General features: G+C 42.7%; 1 protein-coding gene across 1 annotated transcript in view; it reads right to left on the reverse strand.

Moving 5' to 3' along the window:
* LOC121855618 (midnolin-B-like) overlaps positions 1-13,676 on the reverse strand; it is a 36,219-nt gene extending 22,543 nt beyond the window's left edge. Inside the window, exon 1 of the mRNA XM_042350680.1 lies at positions 13,343-13,676. Within this exon, the coding sequence (XP_042206614.1) occupies positions 13,343-13,575 (233 nt within the window). The 5' untranslated portion in view covers positions 13,576-13,676. The remainder of the gene's footprint in view (positions 1-13,342) is intronic.
* Positions 13,677-22,160: the final 8,484 nt, after the last annotated feature.

Here is a 22,160-nt window from a genome sequence, read left to right on the forward strand (position 1 = left end):
AAGCTTAGCCATTATCCTCATCTAACCCACTAACCCAGACCTTAAGTTACCTCAGATGACCCCGAGTTAACCCAAGGTCAAAGCCAGACTAACCCACTAACCCGGGAATCAATTTAGGCCGCCCCGAGACGACTCCCACCGCCGGAAACTGGGAACGTCTGCAAGAAGGGCGGGCGTGAGGAAGACCACACAAGGGGGAAGAGGTGGGGGAGGTGAGGGGTGGGAGGATAGGGGAAGAGGTGGGAGAGGGGAAGAGGTGGGGGAAGATAAAGGGTGAAAATAAGGGAGAGGGGGAGAAGAAGTGGAGAGGATATGGTAGGGAGAGAGTAAAAGGGAGAGAGTTAAATTGAATTAAATCAGTTTATTTCCACAGAAAACACAGATACAGAGTGGATAATGATAACAACATTAACAGTTGAGAACTTGAGCTCTCTTTTAGGCACCTGATATATACTATACATTTATCTCAAGGAAGTATTATGTAACATTTAGTAACATCTGGAATAGTACAATTGCATGATGGTAATAAGAACATCTCATAATGTTACCACGGTTATAATTTCAATATTTATTTATTTTATTTATTTATTATTTTTAGTATATATATATATATATATATATATATATATATATATATATATATATATATATATATATATATATATATATATATATATATATGGAGGTCTGGGACTGAGAGGAGAGCATGGGGGGTGGTCTTAGTAGCTCTGGGTGCCTTAAGTTGTATCTCTGATTATTCCGGAACTGGAAATAATTATTGTCAAGCAAGTGATTGATAGATATGTAAAACAAAGAGGGCACAGCAGTAGGTGTTAATATCTTCGAATTTTAACATTTTCAAATATAGCAAATTTTTCGTTTGTGTGATCTGTTTTTTTCAAGTAGGCCATTGTCCGAACAACTCTCTTTTGTGCAGTAACCATAGATTGTGTTTTTGAAGAGCCAGAGGCCCCCATAGAGAGAGAGAGAGAATCGCAGCAGGCAGGCAGGTCTGTGTTAATGAATGACCAAAAAAAATCGCAATTGTTGCATCCAGAACTGTAGTAATGTGGTAACGCCAGAGGGGGGAGGAGGGGGAGAAAGAGGGCGAGGAGGTAGGTGGGGGATGGGAAGGGAGGGAAAGGAGGAGGAGGAGGAGTAAGAGGAGGTAGGTAGGTGGGGCAGAAGAGGAAGAGGAGGGTCGAGTAAAAACAGGAGAGAAGAATGATAAAAGATGAAAAGGCAGAGGGGTGGAGGAAGGGGGGAGAGAGATGTGTAGAGGGAGGGAGGAGGATGTGTAGGCCAGCACACCTTCCCCTCCTCCCACCGGCCTCGACCAACTAACAATGTGCTGGATGTGAGACCTTGCAACAGGGTGGGGGAACAAGGCCGATTGTACCTGCTTTGGGTAAAGGGGAAGGGAGGAGGGAGGAGGAGAAGGGTACGGTAGGGGAGGAGGAGGAGGGGTTGCTGGTGATGTGAAACCTGAACCTAAGGATGGCATACTGGAGGTGGACCTTGGAGACGCATGCGGGAGGAAGGGCTTAATAGACGCATGCGGGACAAGACCAAAATAACGGAGTAAATAATTTAATTTCTTAACACACTGAAGTCTCTTAAACCCCCTCCCCCTCACCCTTCCTCCCCCATCACCACACCCCCTACCTACCCCTTCACCAACACTCCTTAATCCCTTCCTCCTCACCCCCCCTTCCCTTCCCTCTCTACCAACCTCCCTTACATAAGTGTTCCTCCTTCTCATTTATCCTTCCCACCCTCCTTAACCCACTTCCTTTTCCCTCCCATTCACTTCCTTCCTCCCACCCCTTCCTACGTGAGAGACCCACATGGGAGCTTTGATGCGGGTACTGCAGAGATGGGGAAGGAGGAGGGCGAAGGGGGGAAGGAGGGGAAGGGGGGAAGGAGAGAAAGACCAAATAAAAAAAACAAAAGCAATTAGACAAAACAAAAAAAAGATTAAAAACAAAAACAATAACAAAAAATATTAAATACATAAACAAGTGAACCACCAAAGAAGAAGAACCACCGCGGATAATTACAGGTGTGGACACAACACGAAGGTAATTAAGAGGTGTAGTCAGGTAGGTACTGAAGGAGAGGGGGGGGGAGGGAGAGAAGGATAGGTATTACTAGGATCTTCGCCTGCCTTCCTTCCGTCCTTCTGCAACACACTCCTTCATCTTCCTTCCCTCCTTCTCCATCACAATGTAAGCACAAGAACAAGATCCATATACACAGGTGTTGACAGGTAAACAGACATACAGATGCTGACAGGTAAACAAATAAGACAGGCGTTGACAGATAAACAAATTGAGACAGGTGTTGAGAGACAGGTATTATGAGGTCAAATACAGTTGATAAAGAAACAAAACACACACACACACACACACACACACACACACACACGTAGATTCACCAAGTTAAAGGTCAAACGAGTTCAGTGATCAACGTCTTCTCTGACAATGTCTTGGTGACCACTAGGTAGTCGTCACCGTGTTATACCATTATAGTCACCAAGTCGTCACAGTGTTATACCATTATAGTCACCAAGTCGTCACAGTGTTATACCATTATAGTCACCAAGTCGTCACAGTGTTATACCATTATAGTCACCAAGTCGTCACCGTGTTATACCATTATAGTCACCAAGTCGTCACAGTGTTATACCATTATAGTCACCAAGTCGTCACAGTGTTATACCATTATAGTCACCAAGTCGTCACAGTGTTATACCATTATAGTCACCAAGTCGTCACAGTGTTATACCATTATAGTCACCAAGTCGTCACAGTGTTATACCATTATAGTCACCAAGTCGTCACAGTGTTATACCATTATAGTCACCAAGTCATCACAGTGTTATACCATTATAGTCACCAAGTCGCCACAGTGTTATACCATTATAGTCACCAAGTCGTCACAGTGTTATACCATTAGTCACCAAGTCGTCACCGTGTTATACCATTATAGTCACCAAGTCGTCACAGTGTTATACCATTATAGTCACCAAGTCGCCACAGTGTTATACCATTATAGTCACCAAGTCGTCACAGTGTTATACCATTATAGTCACCAAGTCGTCACAGTGTTATACCATTATAATCACCAAGTCGTCACCGTGTTATACCATTATAGTCACCAAGTCGCCATGCATATACCCAGTGTTATACCATTATAGTCACCAAGTCGCCACAGTATTATACCATTATAGTCACCAAGTCGCCACAGTGTTATACCATTATAGTCACCACAAGGACGGACAGACACACACCACGTCAGTCACCATAAGGCAGGTCAATCAACTCTTTCACCATTTCATTTGTGATTTCAATTGTCCGCCCTGTGTTTCTTCACCAGTCAGTGTGTGTGTGTGTGTGAGTGTGTGAGTGTGAGTGTGTGTGTGTGTGTGTGTGTGTGTGTGTGTGTGTGAGTGTGGTGTGTGTGTGTGTGTGTGTTCTATTTTGGATCAGATTATTATTATTACAAGGATCTAATTACTGTTAGTATTATTATCATCATTATTGTTACTGCAAGATTCACAAACACAAAAAAAAAGACACAGGATAAAATGGATAAATGGGGAGAGGGAGCAGGGGAGCAGGGGGGAAGGGGGGTGAGGAAGGTTAACATCCTGCAGATCCGAAATGACGTCACACGTGGTTTCACACTTTTCCCCGGCCTGTTTTACCGGTGTGGGGGTGGGGGGGTGTTACGAAGAAAGAGGAGGGAGGAGAGGGAGGGTACGAAGATAGAGGAGAGGAGGAGGAGGTGAAGAGAGGAGGAGAGGAGGGGAAGAGGAAGAAGAGAGAGCGTCTTATCACCCGTTATCAGCACCACCTCCTCCGTTATCGAACCGTAAGAGGAAACGGAGGTCACACACACACGAAAATAAAAATTAACACAAATAAATTTAAATAACTAACAATTTCGTACGTGACCTCTTAGGCATCGTCCGTGACCTTGACCTTAGACCGGACAAAGGGGCAACCCTAGGTACATGGGGGAGAGAGAGAGAGAGAGAGAGAGAGAGAGTAATTAACACATGAAGGAGAATCAACACACACACACACACGTTTGTTTACATCTCGGGGCTAGACAGTGCTATGTTTCATTTAATAATAGCAATACTAGTAATCACACTAAGTTACTATTATTAGAGCATTAACTTAAGCTGCTATTACTATTACAAACAACAACAACAACCTTATCACAGGAACCGATTTGATCCACTTAAAAAATACACACACAAATAAAAAAAAACACAACAATAACAACCACCATCTTGAGACACAGGAAAATAAGCTGGGAAAGGAAAAATAGCCGAGACAGGTCAATAAGCTGAGGCGGGGAAATAAGCTGAGACAGGAAAACAGGCTGAGACGAAAAAGCGAGACAGGAAAATAAGCTTTGGCAGGTAAATAAGCTGAGACGGGAAACTAAGATGAGAACAGAAAAAGTGTACGGGAAAATACGATGAGACAGGTAAATAAGCTGAGACAGGAAAATAAGCTGGAAAAAGTCCCCAAGTTAAAAAGCTTAGTCTGTATGAGTGTTGTGATTGGACTTAATATGTATTCATACATACATACATCATCAGTCCATATAGCACGCGGACTTCCATATATAAACAATACAATACATACATACATACATACACACAAACAAACGTACATACACACAAACAAACGTACATACACAAACAGTAATCCGGGTACGTCACAAAACACACACACACACACGGATACGATCGCTTCATTATAAATCTGTTCCTATTAAACAGCTGCTATTGCGTAATACTGCACACGCACACACACACACACTATTACCGCCAGTGTTGACGGCAATAGGTCTGACTTCCCCCCTCTCTCCTCTTCTCTCTCTCCTACTTCTCTTCCCTCCTCCTCCTCCTCCTCTCCCTCTTCCGGATCTGCCTCAGGCCTAATAGGTTAAATATTAATGTTTGTCTATGATTAATTTTCACCCCAAGAGAGAGAGAGAGAGAGAGAGAGAGAGAGAGAGAGAGACCACAGTAGGAAAAAAATCTGGAACTAAAAGGGGGATGAGAGCGTATATTTTTGTCCAAATTTCCGGTTTAGGTAAAGGTGAAATAAAACCATAAAACAATTTAAATAACACTTTTAAACACCCCCAGACTTTCACAAAATACACTAATTATAAAACAACACGTAAAAAATAGATAAAATGTCTAAAAGTTAAAAAAAAAAACCAGGTAAATAGTGAACAAGAATCATTTAACTAGAGGCGGAAATTTCAAGGTTAAACGTCAACAACAACACGACCGTCAGGAGTGCGTTAGGCCTATACTATGGCGGTCAATTACGCTAAGTAGGTGGCAGTGGCAGAAGGAGCCTTAATCAATAGTCTTGTCTCAGTCGCTTTCCTTCTGCAGACACGGGAGGGAGAGGGGGCAGGGAGGAGGGAGGAGGGAGGGGGAGAGGAGGCAGGAGGAGGGAGGAGGGAGGGGCAGGGGAGGGAGGGGGAGGGAGGGTCTTATCTATGTAACCCCCCCTCCCACCTATTACTTCTATTAAGTACTACGTATTTCGCTTTATCATAAAAACTAAAAAAAAAAGTGCAAATATTAATTAACTATATTCATTGGAGTGGTTTTCGATGTTTAGTATTTACTGTCGTAGTTAGTTTTCGATGTTTAGTATTTACTGTTCCACTAATTCCCTTTCCTCCCCTATTACCATAAGTCCCTCTTCCACCCCTATTCCACCAGCCCCCTTCCACCCCTATTCCACCAGCCCCCTTCCACACCTCGTCGACAACACTCTCTTAGATACCATCAGCCCGGCGCTCAGTGTATGAGGGTGGGGCTACATCAGGAATAAGGCTGTATCCTGTAGCTGCATACAGTTCACGTCAGAGAGGGGATGGAGAGGGGGGGTGGGGTGAGAGGGGATTGGAGGGAGAGGGACGCTTCCTAGTCTACAACCCCTTCCCTCTTTTCCATAGCAGACAACCATTGCAGCCGATATTCAAATGGGAGGCCGCGGCTGCTCTCCGGCGCAGGCAATAGCTATGTGCGAGGGGGTGAAGCAATTTTTATGCTCAAGCATTTGGACCCCTTCCAACTCTCTCTCTCTCTCTCTCGCTCTCTACCTTTTTCCTACCTTCCTCTCACTCACTTTATCTCTCTCTCCCCTCTGCCTGCACCTCTCCCCGTCAATCGCTCTCTAGTTGGGGACCCTCCCTCCCTCCCCCAGTAAAGGCCCCATAGCCCTACCACTATCTCCCTCGCCTCCTATCGAGCTCCTCTCTCTCTCTCTCTCTCCCTGCACCAATCCCTACTTTCTTTTTCTGTGTGTTGGTCCCTGCGTGGTGGCCTCTCTCTCTCTCTCTCACCATCCCTGCTACACTAACAAAAGCCTTTACCCCACACACCCGTAGGCCTACATCAGCCACGATAATTTCAGCATTAACTTCACCTTCGTTTATCAACTTCCACACGTGAGGTAAACATTTGGATTGTTTAACATCTCGTCATAGCGACCGCGTGTGTGTGTGTGTGTGTGTGTGTGTGTGTGTACTAGACGTTCATCACACTCATGTCAACGAGAGAGAGAGAGAGAGAGAGAGAGAGAGAGAGAGAGAGAGAGAGAGCACTTGGTCAAATTCTCAAACACATAAATATAGTTAGTGCTGAGATACCAGTGTCCCCTACGTACAGCTGGTGAGGGAAGGGTGAGAGAGTGACGGGACAAAATATCAACATCTGGCATCAACTTAAAGCGCATATAACGACGACAAACTACAATTTTTACCACCTCCTTTACTTATATATCTTACTATAATATTTACCTTCATATTTCTAAATCATAATATATAATAAAAAGTCTAATTTATCCACTATACAATAATATAAACAGGTATTATACAGGACTCGGGTTAGTTGCTAAATGTCGCCAAGTGATGAGGGAATTTCAATGGTAAACTTAACTAAATTTGTTCAACCACCTCGTAACGACCCAATTATACATTAAACAATCACTAAGTACACAAAGTAAACGTCAATAACAAATAGAGTAAAATCAAGCTAATATCATATACGTAATTGGTACTATATTTTATTTTATATAAATTTATTGGGTTTACCTAGCTGGTTCATGGTTAGGTTAGGTTGGGTTAGGTTAGGTTAGGTCCTACCCTTCCTTACCTCCAGTCTCACTCCACCACAACTCCATCCTCCACTCCTCGCTATCCACCCACCCACACTCCACTCCATCCACTTCCAATACCTACCCCCACATCCACCACCCCCTCCCCCTCACTACAACGTTCCCAACCACCTCTTCACTGTTCCTTCCTACCCCTCTCCTCCCCCCACCAATCACCCCTTCCCTCCCACCCCGGCCACTTCTGCATCCTGTCCACCCCACACAAGCATTAACCCTTTGCCTCTATCGCCCTTCCCCCCCCTAACCTCTCCCTTCCCTACCCCCTCTCTCCCCTTCCCGTCCGTGCATCCCAATGTGCGTGCGTGCAGAGGGTTCAATGGGCCTTGCTTGCTTGCTTGCGTAGCTACAGCAAAATCGATAATGCTTTCCCACCTCGCCTGGCACAAGAACCTAGTAACGGTTAAGGGAGGCTGTGCACGCCATCTATTACAAATACTTCTTCCTCCTCCTTGAGTGTTTTGGTTGGGTTTGGTTGGATTTTGGTTGGGTTTTGGTTGAGTCTTGGTTGGGTTTTGGTTGAGTCTTGGTTGGGTCTTGGTTGAGTTTTGGTTGGGTCTTAGTTGAGTTTTGGTTGGGTCTTGGTTGGGTTTTGGTTGAGCTTTGGTTGGGTTTTGGTTGAGTCTTGATTGGGTCTTGATTGAGTCTTGGGATCACCTGAAGAATCTCTACCCATCACCCACTAGTTTATTTCACCTATTAATCACCTATTAAAGATTAACCACCCTATCGCTAACTTAAACCTAACCAAACGCTAACCTAACCATTTGAGGGATGAGCTAGTTACCTCGTTAGCGATACAACCCAGTGAATATACAAAATGTGTGTGTGTGTGTGTGTGTGTGTGTGTGTGAGATAACGAGGTAAAAGTCCGGGTATTTTGTCACACACACACACACACCTACGCTAACATGTGTAACATTCTCAATACTATTTCAACCACACCTGACTACACACCTGTCCATATTAAACACGTGTCCTCCAACTACACATATCCTACCATCTCACCCCCCAAACACCTGTGCCAATTGGAATGCGGCGGCCCTGAACACCTGCTCACACACACACTATACCTGTGTCTCAATATCCTACAATAAGTGGATATCTTGTATTGTGAATCTACCCACACCACACCATCTAGCCACACCACACCATCTACCCACACCACACCAACTACCCACACCAAAACTAACCACCCACACCAAACAACCACCCACACACACCATCTACCCACACCACACCAACCACCCACACCACACCAACCACCCACAAACAACCACACACCACACCCACAACCACCAACACACCCACACCACACCAACTACCCACACCCACACCAACTACCCACACCACCAACCACCCCAAAACCATCTACCCACACCACACCAACACCCACACCACACCAACCACCCACACCACACCAACCACCCACACCAACCAACCACCACACCACCAACCACCCACACCACACCAACCACCCACACCACACACCATCTACCCACACCACACCAACTACCACACCACCAACTACCCACACCACACCAACCACCCACACCACACAACACCACACCACACCAACTACCCACACCACACCACAACACCACACCACACCCACACCTCACCAACTACCCACACCACACCAACTACCCACACCACACCAACTACCCACACACACCAACTACCCACACCTCACCAACCACCCACACCACACCATATATTTCAATTCAAGATTAACCTAACCTAACCCCTCCCAAGGTGGCGTTTAATCTTCAGGTGGTCCATTTACTCCTATTTAAGAAAACAACAAAGGCATTATGCACTGTAAATAGCAAAAAAAAAAAAAAAAAAAAATATATCTAAAAAAAAAATCATTAGAGTAATTAGTTCGTATAAATGCATTACTTTCTCAAACATGAAAAGTAATTATTACATGAAACGAAACTTTTACTAACAAATTCGTATGTCTATACCACGAACTACCGACACACACACACACAATACTTACACATTATTTTATATTAAGCACTGAAGAAAATATATATATCCCAAATTATAGACCGGAACCGTATATAATTTAGGACACACGTATAATCTCGCTTTACCAATGGATTATATACCTCCACGTATCATTACACGCTCAAAACACCTGTAGATTATATCACAACTCAGGCGAATAATGGAGTATTGATTTGATAAGCCATTAACATTGACTTCGGTAACTTAGGTCAAGCTGAGGTATATACTTATGGTCAAGCTGGGGTATACTTATGGTCAAGCTGGGGTATATTTTAGGTTAAGCTGAGGTCTACTTATGGTCAAGCTTAGGTATACTTATGATCAAGCTGGGGTATATTTTAGGTTAAGCTGAGGTCTACTTATGGTCAAGCTTAGGTATACTTATGATCAAGCTGAGGTATATACTTTAGGTCAAGCTTAGGGGTATATTTTAGGTCAAGAATAAGAGAGGAATGGAGTATATTCCTTCAATTTACGGTATAATCCAGTTTATTCTATTAACCCATATTCCAACTATATTGAAGGTAATTTGTATTATATTTAAGGTAACTGTAACCAATTATATTACTGATATATTTAGAGTATAAGGTTATATATTACAGTATACTCAAGGTAAGTTATGTAAAAACTAAGGTATATTTTATTACCTTTCAATCCACAAATTGCATTCATTAAAATCATTTCTTATTATATTTTATTAAGTTAATCCCCCCAGGTAAGGTAATCAATCCCCCCCAGGTGAGGTAATCAATCCCCCCAGGTGAAGTAATGAATCCCCCCCAGGTGAGGTAATGAATCCCCCAGGTAAGGCAATGAATCCCCCCAGGTGAGGTAAAGAATCCCCCAGGTAAGGCAATGAATCCCCCAGGTGAGACAAAGCTTCCACTATCGTCACTCCCTGTTCATTATTATCAAGCTTTTCGTCAGTTTTTGCCTCACTAAAGCTTAATAACGTATCTCTGTGTGTGCCAAGTCTTTCAATACACTGGTAGAGTTTAATAAGAAGCGATCCATTCTCTGAGAGGGAGGGATGACACACCTGGAAACCGTTCAGTAGGATGGAGGTACCGTACTACTACTACTGCTACTGCTGCTACTACTACACACGTCATATCCTAGAGGTAATGACGTAATGGCAGAAATTATGACGTCATGACACTGTAAACAACAACAGCAACTTTCATAAACCTCACATCTATATTGTTTCCTTCCTTCCTTCCTTCCTTCTTCCTCCCTTCCCTCCTTCCTTCCTTCCTTCCTTCCTTCCTTCCTCCTTCCTTCTCCTTCCCTCCTTCAAGATATTGTTTCCCGATATTTAAACAAGAATTCTTTTGTGTAGGATTTTCTTTTTAATACAATCCCAAACTTTCTAATTAAAAGGTTTGTCATTCATCTAAGTCTATTAAACATTCTATTGTCATCACTACATAGAAATAGATAGATAGATAGATAGAAATAGAGAAATAAGCTACTGACAAATAAACTAAATACAGATAAATAGCGAGTTTGAAAATAATGTTCTTGATGCTGTTTTTGTTTAAGTATATTTGGGCTTCAACAACTAAAGTCTTACTACACTCGAGTCACTTACAAAAACAACATACAACAGCAATTTAACATTAACAAACACCTATAACTATTAACTGCCTTTAAAACTTTCTCTCGTTACCTATTTAACACTGTACATACGTCACATATGCTACTAACAACAGGCAGAGGTGTGTGTCTGGGGGTCACCTGAAGATTAACCACCCTAACGCTATTTGGTGAGGTTACATTAAGTTAGGTTAGTGGAACTTTAACTTAATACTCTTATGGTTAATGTCCCCCCCCCCCACCCCGTTATAACCTGTACAGTACAAATCAGCTGCAGTGTTACAACCTCCAGAATTACAACCGATTTTGTATTTTGGTTTTACTGTATCTTGTGTTAAAAGAATCGAATAGGTTTGTTTATGGGTCAATTGATGTTAGTAATTGCAAACCTGAAGAGTACACACCTGTAAATAACCCCCACACCTGTACAGAAATTATACCTACAAAAATCCCCACATCTGAATACACTACACACCTACAATAGCCCCCACACACCTACAATAACTCCACACACATCTGAAGACAACGCACCTTACCTAACCCCCACATTCCACACCTGAACTTAACGCACCCACAAATAAAAATATCTACCTAAATGCCACACTCTTCCACCTACCCCAACTGCACCACAACACTTCGTCGTTAGCCATATCCTGTAGGCGACGTAGGCAGGCAGGCAGTCCAGTACGAGTCGATCTTTACCGTTCGCCCGCCCAGACTCATTCAGAACGGACCAATCACAGATAAAACAATCCAGCCGAAGAGAAACCACTGGTCGCTAAATTCTCCTCCCAACACCGTATATAAAAGGATTGGATGCCAACTCTTAAACATGGAGAGTTAATAAAAAAAATCTAATCTTAATTCATTGTAGTTTTAAAGATAGGATCGGGTAGCCTTTACTGTGGGTACAATAGATTTCGATACTGATCGTATTATTGTTCATGGATGGAGGAGTGGATTCAGTAAGTCTCGTCAACGTGGAATACATGGGATCGAATAGTCTTACAGGAAGGAAAAATCAAGAATAGGTAAGCATCTTTAACAAAGGATCCAACCCTCTTTCCTCACGTGGGATCCGATCCATCGCCACGTGGTTAAGAAACTCGATCCTATACCTACCATATGCTAGGGAAAAAAAAAAACCTATAGGCTGAGCATCACATCCCGTATCGTAAACAAGCTTCAAAGAGAGTTAAGTCCTTTTATACCTCGTGGAAGAGACTATAAAATCCTATCCCTTTTATTCTAACGTCAAATAAATAAGATTAAACCCCCTACTCCCTCCCTAGGATTAACTACAACCACCAAACAGCATATATAGTCCTAACAAACCCCCCCCCGCCAGACAGAGACATTTACCCCGACACCAAAGCTCCGATGGTTGTAAATAATGGTGTTGCGTTTGGGAGTGAATCAGTTTCTAGGTTTATCTCTTGAAGCGAGACTCGGAAAGGTCAGCTCGTGAACTTCAGGGAGGCTTAAGGTCAGCTCGTGAACTTCAGGGAGGCTTAGCAAGATCAGAACGTGCACTTCAGGTAAGCTCATGAACTTCAGGGAGCTTAGCAAGGTCAGAACGTGAACTTCAGGAAGGTTTAAGGCCAGATCATGAACTTCAGGGTGATTCAGGTCAGCTCATGAACTTCAGGGAGACTCACATTCCAAGCGGGACTTCACAAGGTCAACACATACACTTCAGGGCAGTTAGTTTACTTGTGAAGCGAGTCTTTTAATACATGAACTTCAGCGCAAGTTAAAGAACAACACTATGGACTAATGACTGTTGAACGACGAGTGAAAGAAACAGTTACTGAAGAAATAATGTAACAGTAAAACACACATACACACACACACAACGTTACTTTTTGGTACTGTGGTAACTTAAAACATATTAAATCGTTCAACACATAAAATACAAACGCACTTAACATTCAAGATAAACAAACAAACAAACATCACATAATTTATTACCAACTACGTAAAAAATAAATAAATAAAACTCTTTAAAGACTTTGTTGCTGAGTTTCATCAGTTTATATCCAGTGAGAGAAGCTTTCCTCACTACCGTTTACTAGTTGAACCATTTTAAATCATTCCTCGCTTAATATCACAACCTACGTAACATCCTATTTTAATAACCACCGCACTAATACCTATTATTTATTACAACCTAAGAGATGGCAAAGTTGTTCTTGAGCCTCGCGTAACGATTAGTTTTTTGGGGGAAGGAAATGGAACTGCTGTAACAATTTCTGGTCCGGATGCTTGTTCATGACCTGAGAGAGGGAGGGGGGGAGGGACATGGTGGCTACGTGGTTGTGTAATTTGCTTCCGTTATCACCTAGTTATCAATCACCCCCTCCCCCCAGAGCGTCATGCAGGGGAATATTTCTACCGGGTGTGGGGTCACGTCTGGAGGGAGGGAGGGAGGGTATGGACGACGTACCTAGCCAAGGGGGCCTATCCTGGGTGTCAAGTTTCAGGCCTACACGGTAGAGAACACGCACCTGTCGCGGTAGAGGAGGCAGATCCGCTCCTTGGGGACACGGAGACGCTTGGAGACCAGCCGCCGGAGGAACTCGATGGAATCCGTGGCGGCGACCCGGAGTTCGAACTGGCCGCCGGTGGTCGGGGTGACATGTACGCCCACCATCTGCAGGGTCCTCCCGCAGGCGCATCGATTGTCCTCCCCAAGGCCACTACCACCACCGCTGCTGCTTCCTCCGCCACCTCGCTCCATCACTACGCACTATTGCTACACATCCACAGACTAAAGAGCCTTTAGAGAAAACAAAGTTGGATGGCCACACCTGAGGCAGCAGCGTCCTACAGTCACACTGGTTCAACCCAGACTGCCGCGGTCACGGAATGGAGGTCGGAACACAGCGCTCGAGGTACCACTTACTGTTTATTTACTATTATTATACCGCCACCCACTTATTGTACCCCGTACTTTAATACATCACCTTTACTTAAATTATATTCCTAACACATTAAATAACTTTCGGTCTACAAAAAGAGTCAATTTAAAAAACGCTGCAAATAACATACATATCTAAGGTCTGGTAGCGCAGCACACTCCAAACAGCTGAGCAGTGAGGATGCTACCTCTTAAATATTTCCTAATTCTTCCTTACTCATTTACCCATCTCTTACGATCACACAAATAAAGAAATCCATCGCTATTGTACCTTACATCATGAGTGATATTTATAGTGTAGATCCCACGTACCATATGGGCTAGGTACGTTTAGCGTGGTGGCCCAAAGAATTTCAATAGTTTTCGTGCGTTTTCTTCTGCCTGTCTCACACTTCGCTCAGGGTCGCCGTCTGGCTGAGGAGATAGAGAGCAAAAGAACCCTGCTTATCACCCTCTCTTTATTTATTCTTTCGTCTTCTTCTAGAACTAGGGAGTGAAATGGAAATGAATGTCTAATGATTCACCCGTTGTAAGTTTTGACAGTGGTTGAGGGGTGACGCTCTGCCTGGTAGGAGGGAGTCTCGTTCAACATCTGCCTTTAATACATGAACGAACATAAATACACATTAATGTGAGTACGACGTGCTACCATGTCAGCTGCTCAGTACCTTCAGGGAGGAGTGATACAACGCCACCTAGAAGGTTCTCAAGATCACCTCAAGAAACTCTACCCTAGTTAATTTCACCTGAAGAATAACCTAACCTAACCTAACCCAACACAACCTAACCCAACCCAACCTAACCCAACCCAACCTAACCTAACCTAACCTAACCCAACACAACCTAACCCAACCCAACCTAACCCAACCCAACCTAACCCAACCCAACCCAACCTAACCTAACCTAACCTAACCCAACACAACCTAACCCAACCCAACCTAACCCAACCCAACCTAAGCTAAGCTGGAAACTCAGCGTGTCAGCGGGTGAACTACTGTACACACTCACCTAACAAGTGGTAACGAGGTCATTTGCTAGTTTACGGAGGTTATCAGTAACGCTTTGAAGGTTAGGTTTGGTACCTTATTATTATCCAGTGTGTGTGTGTGTGTGTGTGTGTGTGAACTCGCTAGACCCGACCTTCCTGACCTGAGAGATAATGTTGTTAGCACGTGAGGGAAGCTTTTTCTATGTGTGTGCGTGCGTGTGTGTGTGTGTGTGTGTGTGAACTCGCTAGACCCGACCTTCCTGACCTGAGAGATAATGTTGTTAGCACGTGAGGGAAGCTTTTTCTGTCTGTGTGTGTGTGTAAATTAACTTTAGCCTATGAGACAAAGATTCGTTGTTGTTCATAGTGTGTTTGCTGACGTGATAGGAGGTCAAGCAGTCCACACACACACACACACACATAAAACACATACATACACAAATACGAACTCATGAACACACACACACACACACACAAAACACCGCTTGTTGGGTTCAGTCATCACTAAGGCTTAACGTCACGCTAACACACATTTTCAGATTATCCTTAAACGTAGTCATCACAGACACATAATAACGCTATGCCACACACGCAACCACGCACATGTACACAAACACATAGATATATACACACGCATATACACGCACACACACACACACATGCCTTCATTGCCCTCCAGAAAAGTTAAGCAACACAGGGGTCACTCATGTGTGTGTGTGTGATCAAATTCTTGTCAGATTAGTAATACACACACACACACATACATACACACACACACATTCTCTATCATTCTACGGGTCTACAGTGTCTCTCTGTCTCTCTCCCACCCCCCTCTCTCTCTCTCCCACCCCCTCCACCCCCTCTCTCTCCCACCCCATCATCTCTACCACCCCATTCCTCTCCTCACCCTCCTCACTCTCTCTTCTCCCCCTCTCTCTCTACTCAATTCTCTCTCTCCCATCCCCCTACCACCTCTCTCTCTCCCACCCCCCCCTCTCCCCTACCACCCCCTCTCTCTCTTCCCTCTCTCTCTCTCTACCACCCTCTCTCTCTCTCTCCCCTCTCCACCCCCTCTCTACCACCCCCTCTCTCCCACCAACTCTCTCTCCCACCCCTCTCTCCCACCCCCCTCTCTCTCTCTCTACCACCCCATCCCCCTCTCACCAACACCAAAAGAACCACCGTTAGCTTTTCTTAATATATTTTTTTCCAATCGTCTTTTCTCCTGTGTGTTTCATTCTCTCGGTTATTCTTCAGTTGTCTCTTCCATTGTTCGTGTTCCTGGAGGATACGCTCTGTCTCCTGTCACCTGAACGAAACTGTGTGGGTCCTCTTCCTCCTTCCTTCTTCTTACTTTGCCTCTTCCTTCTTCCTTCTTCTTAGTTTGCCTCTTCCTCCTTCTATTTATCTTCTGCCTTTTCTATTTTTCCATTCTTTTTTCTTTTCTTTCTTCTTCTTTTCTCTTTTCCTTCTTCTTTCACCACCTCCAACTCTCCTTCCTCCTCTTCCCCTCTCCTTCCTCCTCCTCTTCTCCTTCTTCCTCCTCTATTCCTCTTCCCTCAGGTGGGTGGAAACGGCATCAGCTTCGTGACAAGGCAAATAATCACAGCTGTTGAGTCATGTAAGGAAGGAGGAGGAGGAGGAGGAGGAGGAGTTGGGAGAGGAGGAAGAGGATGGGGAGGAGGAGGAGAAAGAGGCTAAAGAGAACAACAACAAAAACAAAATAATAATAGTGAAAATTTCAGAAAAAAATTACAATACTCTTTCCATTTTTTTTACAAACAAACAAACGCAATGAAATAAAAAGAATAAAAAAGAATAAAAATACACCAATAAAACTAATATTTAATTCCTACCTGAAGAAATTTCATCTTGGATTCCTTATGCAGACACGAATTTTGGTGGGTTGGGTCTGGATTGGGTCTTCCTGGGTTGGGTCTAGATTGGGTCTGGGTTGGGTCTTCCTGGGTTGAGTCTGGGTTGGGATCTTCCTGGATTGGGTCTTCCTGGGTTGGGTCTGGGTTGGGTCTGGGTTGGGTCTTCCTGGGTTGGGTCTTCCTCTTACTGCGTCTCCGTCACCACACAAACGAAGATCTTTTCACACCTTCCCCGTTACTGTCAGTTCATTTAGAGGTCACGGCTGCCACATCTCACTGTCACCAAAGTCAAAATATACATTAACTTTCTTACGAGGTATATATTTTTTTCTTCTGAAGTTTCTGAATAGTTTTAAAGAAGTTATATGTTGAGTTAAAATATCCTGTTTAGTTTATAAATGGTGGATGATCTTTTAGTAACACACACACACACACACACACACACACACACACACACACACACACACACACACACACACACACACACACCATGTCTTGTTATAAGTGAATTACCCAAAAAATCAAAGCATTATTCTCAAACCTAACACTAACCTAACCTAACACTAACCTAACTTTATCCCTTCAAAACAACACAACCTTATCCACAACTGCTTATCTTGTTTTGTTTTTATCCCCACAATCCGTGTTTACAATCGCGTTACAATGTTGTTTTATAACCAAGTATTAAACAGAAGTGGAACCAGGACGCTACCCTGAGGCACTCCCCTCACTCGTGCTAATGTTGACACCTTTACCACGACCTTCATCTGTAGACAGACACTGTAGTAATATCTGATGCTCTTATTTATCCATCTGTCTATATACAATATACAGTATATCCAGCTATCTAACTCTGCATCCATCCATATATCCACCCATTAAAATCTCTATCTATCCATCCATCGACCCACCCATCCATCCACCCAACCCTCTATCTATCTCAATATTCCCGTATAAAGATTCTGAATCGGATCCCCTAAACACGATACCTAATATCTAAGGGAATCACACACCACATACTGCGTCTCCCCCTCACCTGCCTTCCCTCCCGCGGGGTGCTGGGTCCTCTTGAAAGTTTACGAAGAGTCTTAGTGGTAAACAGAACACTTTAGGATAGCAGTAATACATACATATATATATATATATATATATATATATATATATATATATATATATATATATCTTGATAAATCATACAAAATGGAATATATATATATATATATATATATATATATATATATATATATATATATATATATATATATATATATATATATATATATACATCATAAGAACGGCCTCATTCCAACCTGTGTTCACTCCTTAACAATCTCACCTTTGTACTGTAACTGCTGAAATGCCTTGTTAAGTGACCCCCTCCCCCCTTGTTGTTATCGTTATCTATGTATCACTTATGTCATTTGTGTATTTTTTTTAGTTTATGACTGCTGTATTTTTTAATAAATTGGGTTATTATTGTAGTTATTATTATTATTATTATTATTATTATTATTATTATTGTCGTTGTTGTTTTGTTGGGTTTTATTATTATTATTGTTGTTATTATTATTATCACCATTATTATCATTATCATCTCTCCTTCAGCCACTCTCACCAAGTCAACCAAACATAAACATTCCATAACTTCTTTGTTGGACGCAGCAATGCTCTAACGCTAGGGTGCACAGTAAACTAGCCATCACACTGTAAAGGGCTCATGTGAACAAGTGTTGCTCCCACATAATAAACTCTACGGTGTTAGGTCGTCCAAAATCACCCCGGGAACTGACTGAATGTTTGTCTATACCGAAGTGTACGGAGTTAACATCTTTAAGAGCAAATATACACATATACATATATACATACATACATCATCTTTATACTGTATACGCACACAGAGGCGTACCTCAATACCCAAGTGCTAAAACAATATAAACTGACAGACAGACAACTAGATTAATGAAATAATTTTGTTTTCCAGTCAATATATTTGGGAGAGAGAGAGAGAGAGAGAGAGAGACTACATAACAACTGCTCTAGACCGCTTACTCTCAGCTGATGTAAACTTCATATTACCTAACCTGACCTGACCTGTCTTCCCCTCAATGACCACCCTACTATATAAACCACCGAGGTCAAGGTCAAACAGCCAGCCAGGTCAGGGACTAGTATAGAAAACGGTGATCATGTATTTATTTTCCCGTTTTCTGTAATTAATTCATCAATAACTTAAATTAAAAAGAATATTATATTTTTTTTAGTCTCGTAATCAAGTATTTGTTATTGAAGGTGATTAGTTGTTTTTGTTTGTTTATGTTCTAATTGCTAAAACATGTGTTTGATTCGTCAGCGCGTTAGGTTAGGTTAAGTTAAGTTTGGTTAAGTTAGGTTTGGTCAGGTCACACACTGAATGTCACAAGGTCAAAAGGTCACTTAGATTGTGGCTTTCAACAACCTCTTTTCATATTTGATTGGAGAAGATATTCCTGGTGGCTCTGTTGTGTTTGGTGGAGGTCAGCCAAAGGTCAACAGCAGATAGAGGTCAAAGGTTATTTACTCACCTCTTAATTATTTCTCTCTCACCCCAAGATTAGACCCACGAGGTTATCCCGGCGGTTTATTACCTTTAGATAACGTGTATGTGTCAGGTTGAAGCCGAGGTCACACGATAACACACTCTGGAAACCCATTTTCTATGATATTTATTTGGGTTTGTTTATTGAAAGAACTAACAATATACCAGAATGATGACTTATAAGACAAATACATTTTGTTTCCTTGGGAGGGGAGGGGAGGGAGGGGAAGGAGGGGAGGAGGGGGAGAGAAGGAGGGGGAAGAGGTGGAAGGTCAATGCATTTTTCCCTTCAAGATCAAAATACTGGTGGGAACACGTTCACATGACAACAACAACACACCGTGGGAGGGAGGGGAGAGGGGAGAGGGGGGGGAGGAGGGGAGGGAGGAGGGAGGGGAAGAGAAGGATAGGCGTTCGGAAAAAACCCCAGAAAATATTAAGCAACCTACCATGACCTCTAGACCACTAAGACGAGGTCATTGGACAACATTATACCTGTGGTTAGATGATCCTATGTTATGGAAATCCCCCAGACGATTCAATAACAGAAACAGAAGGTGGAAAACATAGAACACCTCTCTCTTAACAACTTTAATAACACCGTGACCTGGAAATAATAATAACAAACGCCTAAATGATCCACATTGACTTTATTATCCAGTAAGAAATTGCCTGAAATAAACACAATAACTCTTACGCCTCAACCTGGATGGTCAGAAATGCACGTCATAACTAGCTGGAGCATAAACAACTAGCTGGAGCATAAACAACTAGCTGGAGCATAAACAACTTGCTGGGGCATAAGCAACTAGCTGGGGCATAAACAACTAGCTGGAGCATATACAACTAGCTGGAGCATAAACAACTAGCTGGAGCATAAATAACTAGCTGGAGCATAAATAACTTGCTGGAGCATAAATAACTAGCTGGAGCATAAACAACTAGCTGGAGCATAAATAACTTGCTGGGGCATAAATAACTAGCTGGAGCATAAACGAGAGAGGCGGCGAGGTAGACGTGCCGAGTGGTCCAGACAAGTTCCTCCCTCTATCTTGGTGTATAGGCGACCCAAGTGGACGTAAACAACTCTTGAGAGGATGTGTGACTCAGTCCTACTTCTCTTCCTGGAGGTTTGGCGCGAGTCTTGCCACTGTGTGTGTGTGGAGTGTGTGGCAAAAGAGTGCGTGTGTGAGTGTGTGTGTGGAGTGTGTAGCAAAAGTGTGTGTGTGTGGAGTGTGTAGCAAAAGTGTGTGTGTGTGTGGAGTGTGTAGCAAAAGAGTGTGTGTGGAGAAAGTGTGTGTGAGTGTGTGTAGCGAAAGAGTGCGTTTGTGTATGTCAGTCCATCAAACTAATAAAAAAAAAATAACCCACAAACGATCGTCAACCATCACACGACAACTACAACCCCATAACAAGTAATAAAATCCAAGTATAGTTGAATGATTTCTGTTATTGTAAGTCGAGGCGCTGTTGATGTTGGGAGGCAAGACCGCTATACCGTCACCCTTGGAGTCTACTTGTTCACTGCGGGGGGGGGGGGGATACACGCTGATTGGCTGATGTTGTAGAATAAATAGAAAGGACTGTGATTGGCTAATAAGAAGTGGATACTGCTTAGGAAGAACGTTCATTGGCTGGTGGGACGTTGACTGGGGGTTGACTGGAACGGAAGACGCTCACACTGACTGGCTGGCTGGGGTTAGTTTCATACTGGCCGTCTAAGTTGATGACAAAATCGCTTAAACTCTGAGATTCTGTTTAGATAATTCATGAAGTGTCTGAGATTCATGTCAATAAGTGAGTAAAAATATCAAAATTTCTCAAGCGGTATTAAAAATAACTAAATAAATAAATAATAATAACAACAATAATAATAAAAAATAATAATAATAATAAATAATAATAAATAAAAATAATAATAATAATAAAGATGAGTTACTCCAATAATACGCAATATAATGACAATAACGTAAAAAAACATGTCCCTCTGGTGATTAAAATACACACTATAGTGATAAAAAATGAAAAATATTTGAGGGATAACTATAGTGTTTAGAAGACACAGTAAAGGGTAGTGTTGAGTGACATTTAACTTTGTATTTTGTTATATAAGTTTAAGATACGTTCACTGAATACATGTTACAGGATTAGGTTTGGTTAGGTTAGGTTAGGTTTCAGTACACAACCCGATATAGAGTTAGTTAAACCCGGGTCATATACTGGCGTCTCTTCAGGGTTACCAACTATGGTACAGATGAAGGCAGTCTTGGTTTAGAGAGAGAGAGAGAGAACAAAGGAAGGTAACAAAGGGGGAAGAAGGCAAAAAGGCAACGATGCAGAAAAGAGAAAAAGGGGAGGGGAACCTGAGAAGGGGAAAGGAAGAAAGAGGAGAGAGATTGATCATTGACAACAGCACCTTAGTTCATCTCAAAGTCAAGGAACACACACACAACCTCCACTCACTCAAGTAGGTAGTGACCGGCCCCTCGACGAATAAGAATTAACCCATAATTTAGAGAATAACTGGAGTGGCTGAGTTAATATGAGCGTCAAACAGGTGAGTTACCTGGAGTCAACATAATGAGTCTTGTTCACCTTGGATATATTAAGGATAGATAGATAGATAGATAGAAAGAAAATAGGATAGACACACACACAGATAGATAGATAGATAGGTAGATAGAAAGACACACACACACACACACACACACACACACACACACACACACACACACACACACACACACACACACACACAGAAACCGACAGACAGACACACACACACACACAGGTAGACAGGTAGAAAATGAGAGTAATAGCCAAGTTCCCCTTGAACCTGCCCACACATGGTCATATCAACAGTAAAGTAAGACATATATATGTAAATGGATGGCTGATCAAAAAAAAACATAATAGCCACACATGAGTCTTAAATTGGTGGAGAGAACTTGTTTACACTCTGGCC

The sequence above is a fragment of the Homarus americanus genome, unplaced genomic scaffold, assembly GCF_018991925.1.
Source record: "Homarus americanus isolate GMGI-L3 unplaced genomic scaffold, GMGI_Hamer_2.0 scaffold48090, whole genome shotgun sequence".
Lineage (NCBI taxonomy): Eukaryota > Metazoa > Arthropoda > Malacostraca > Decapoda > Nephropidae > Homarus > Homarus americanus.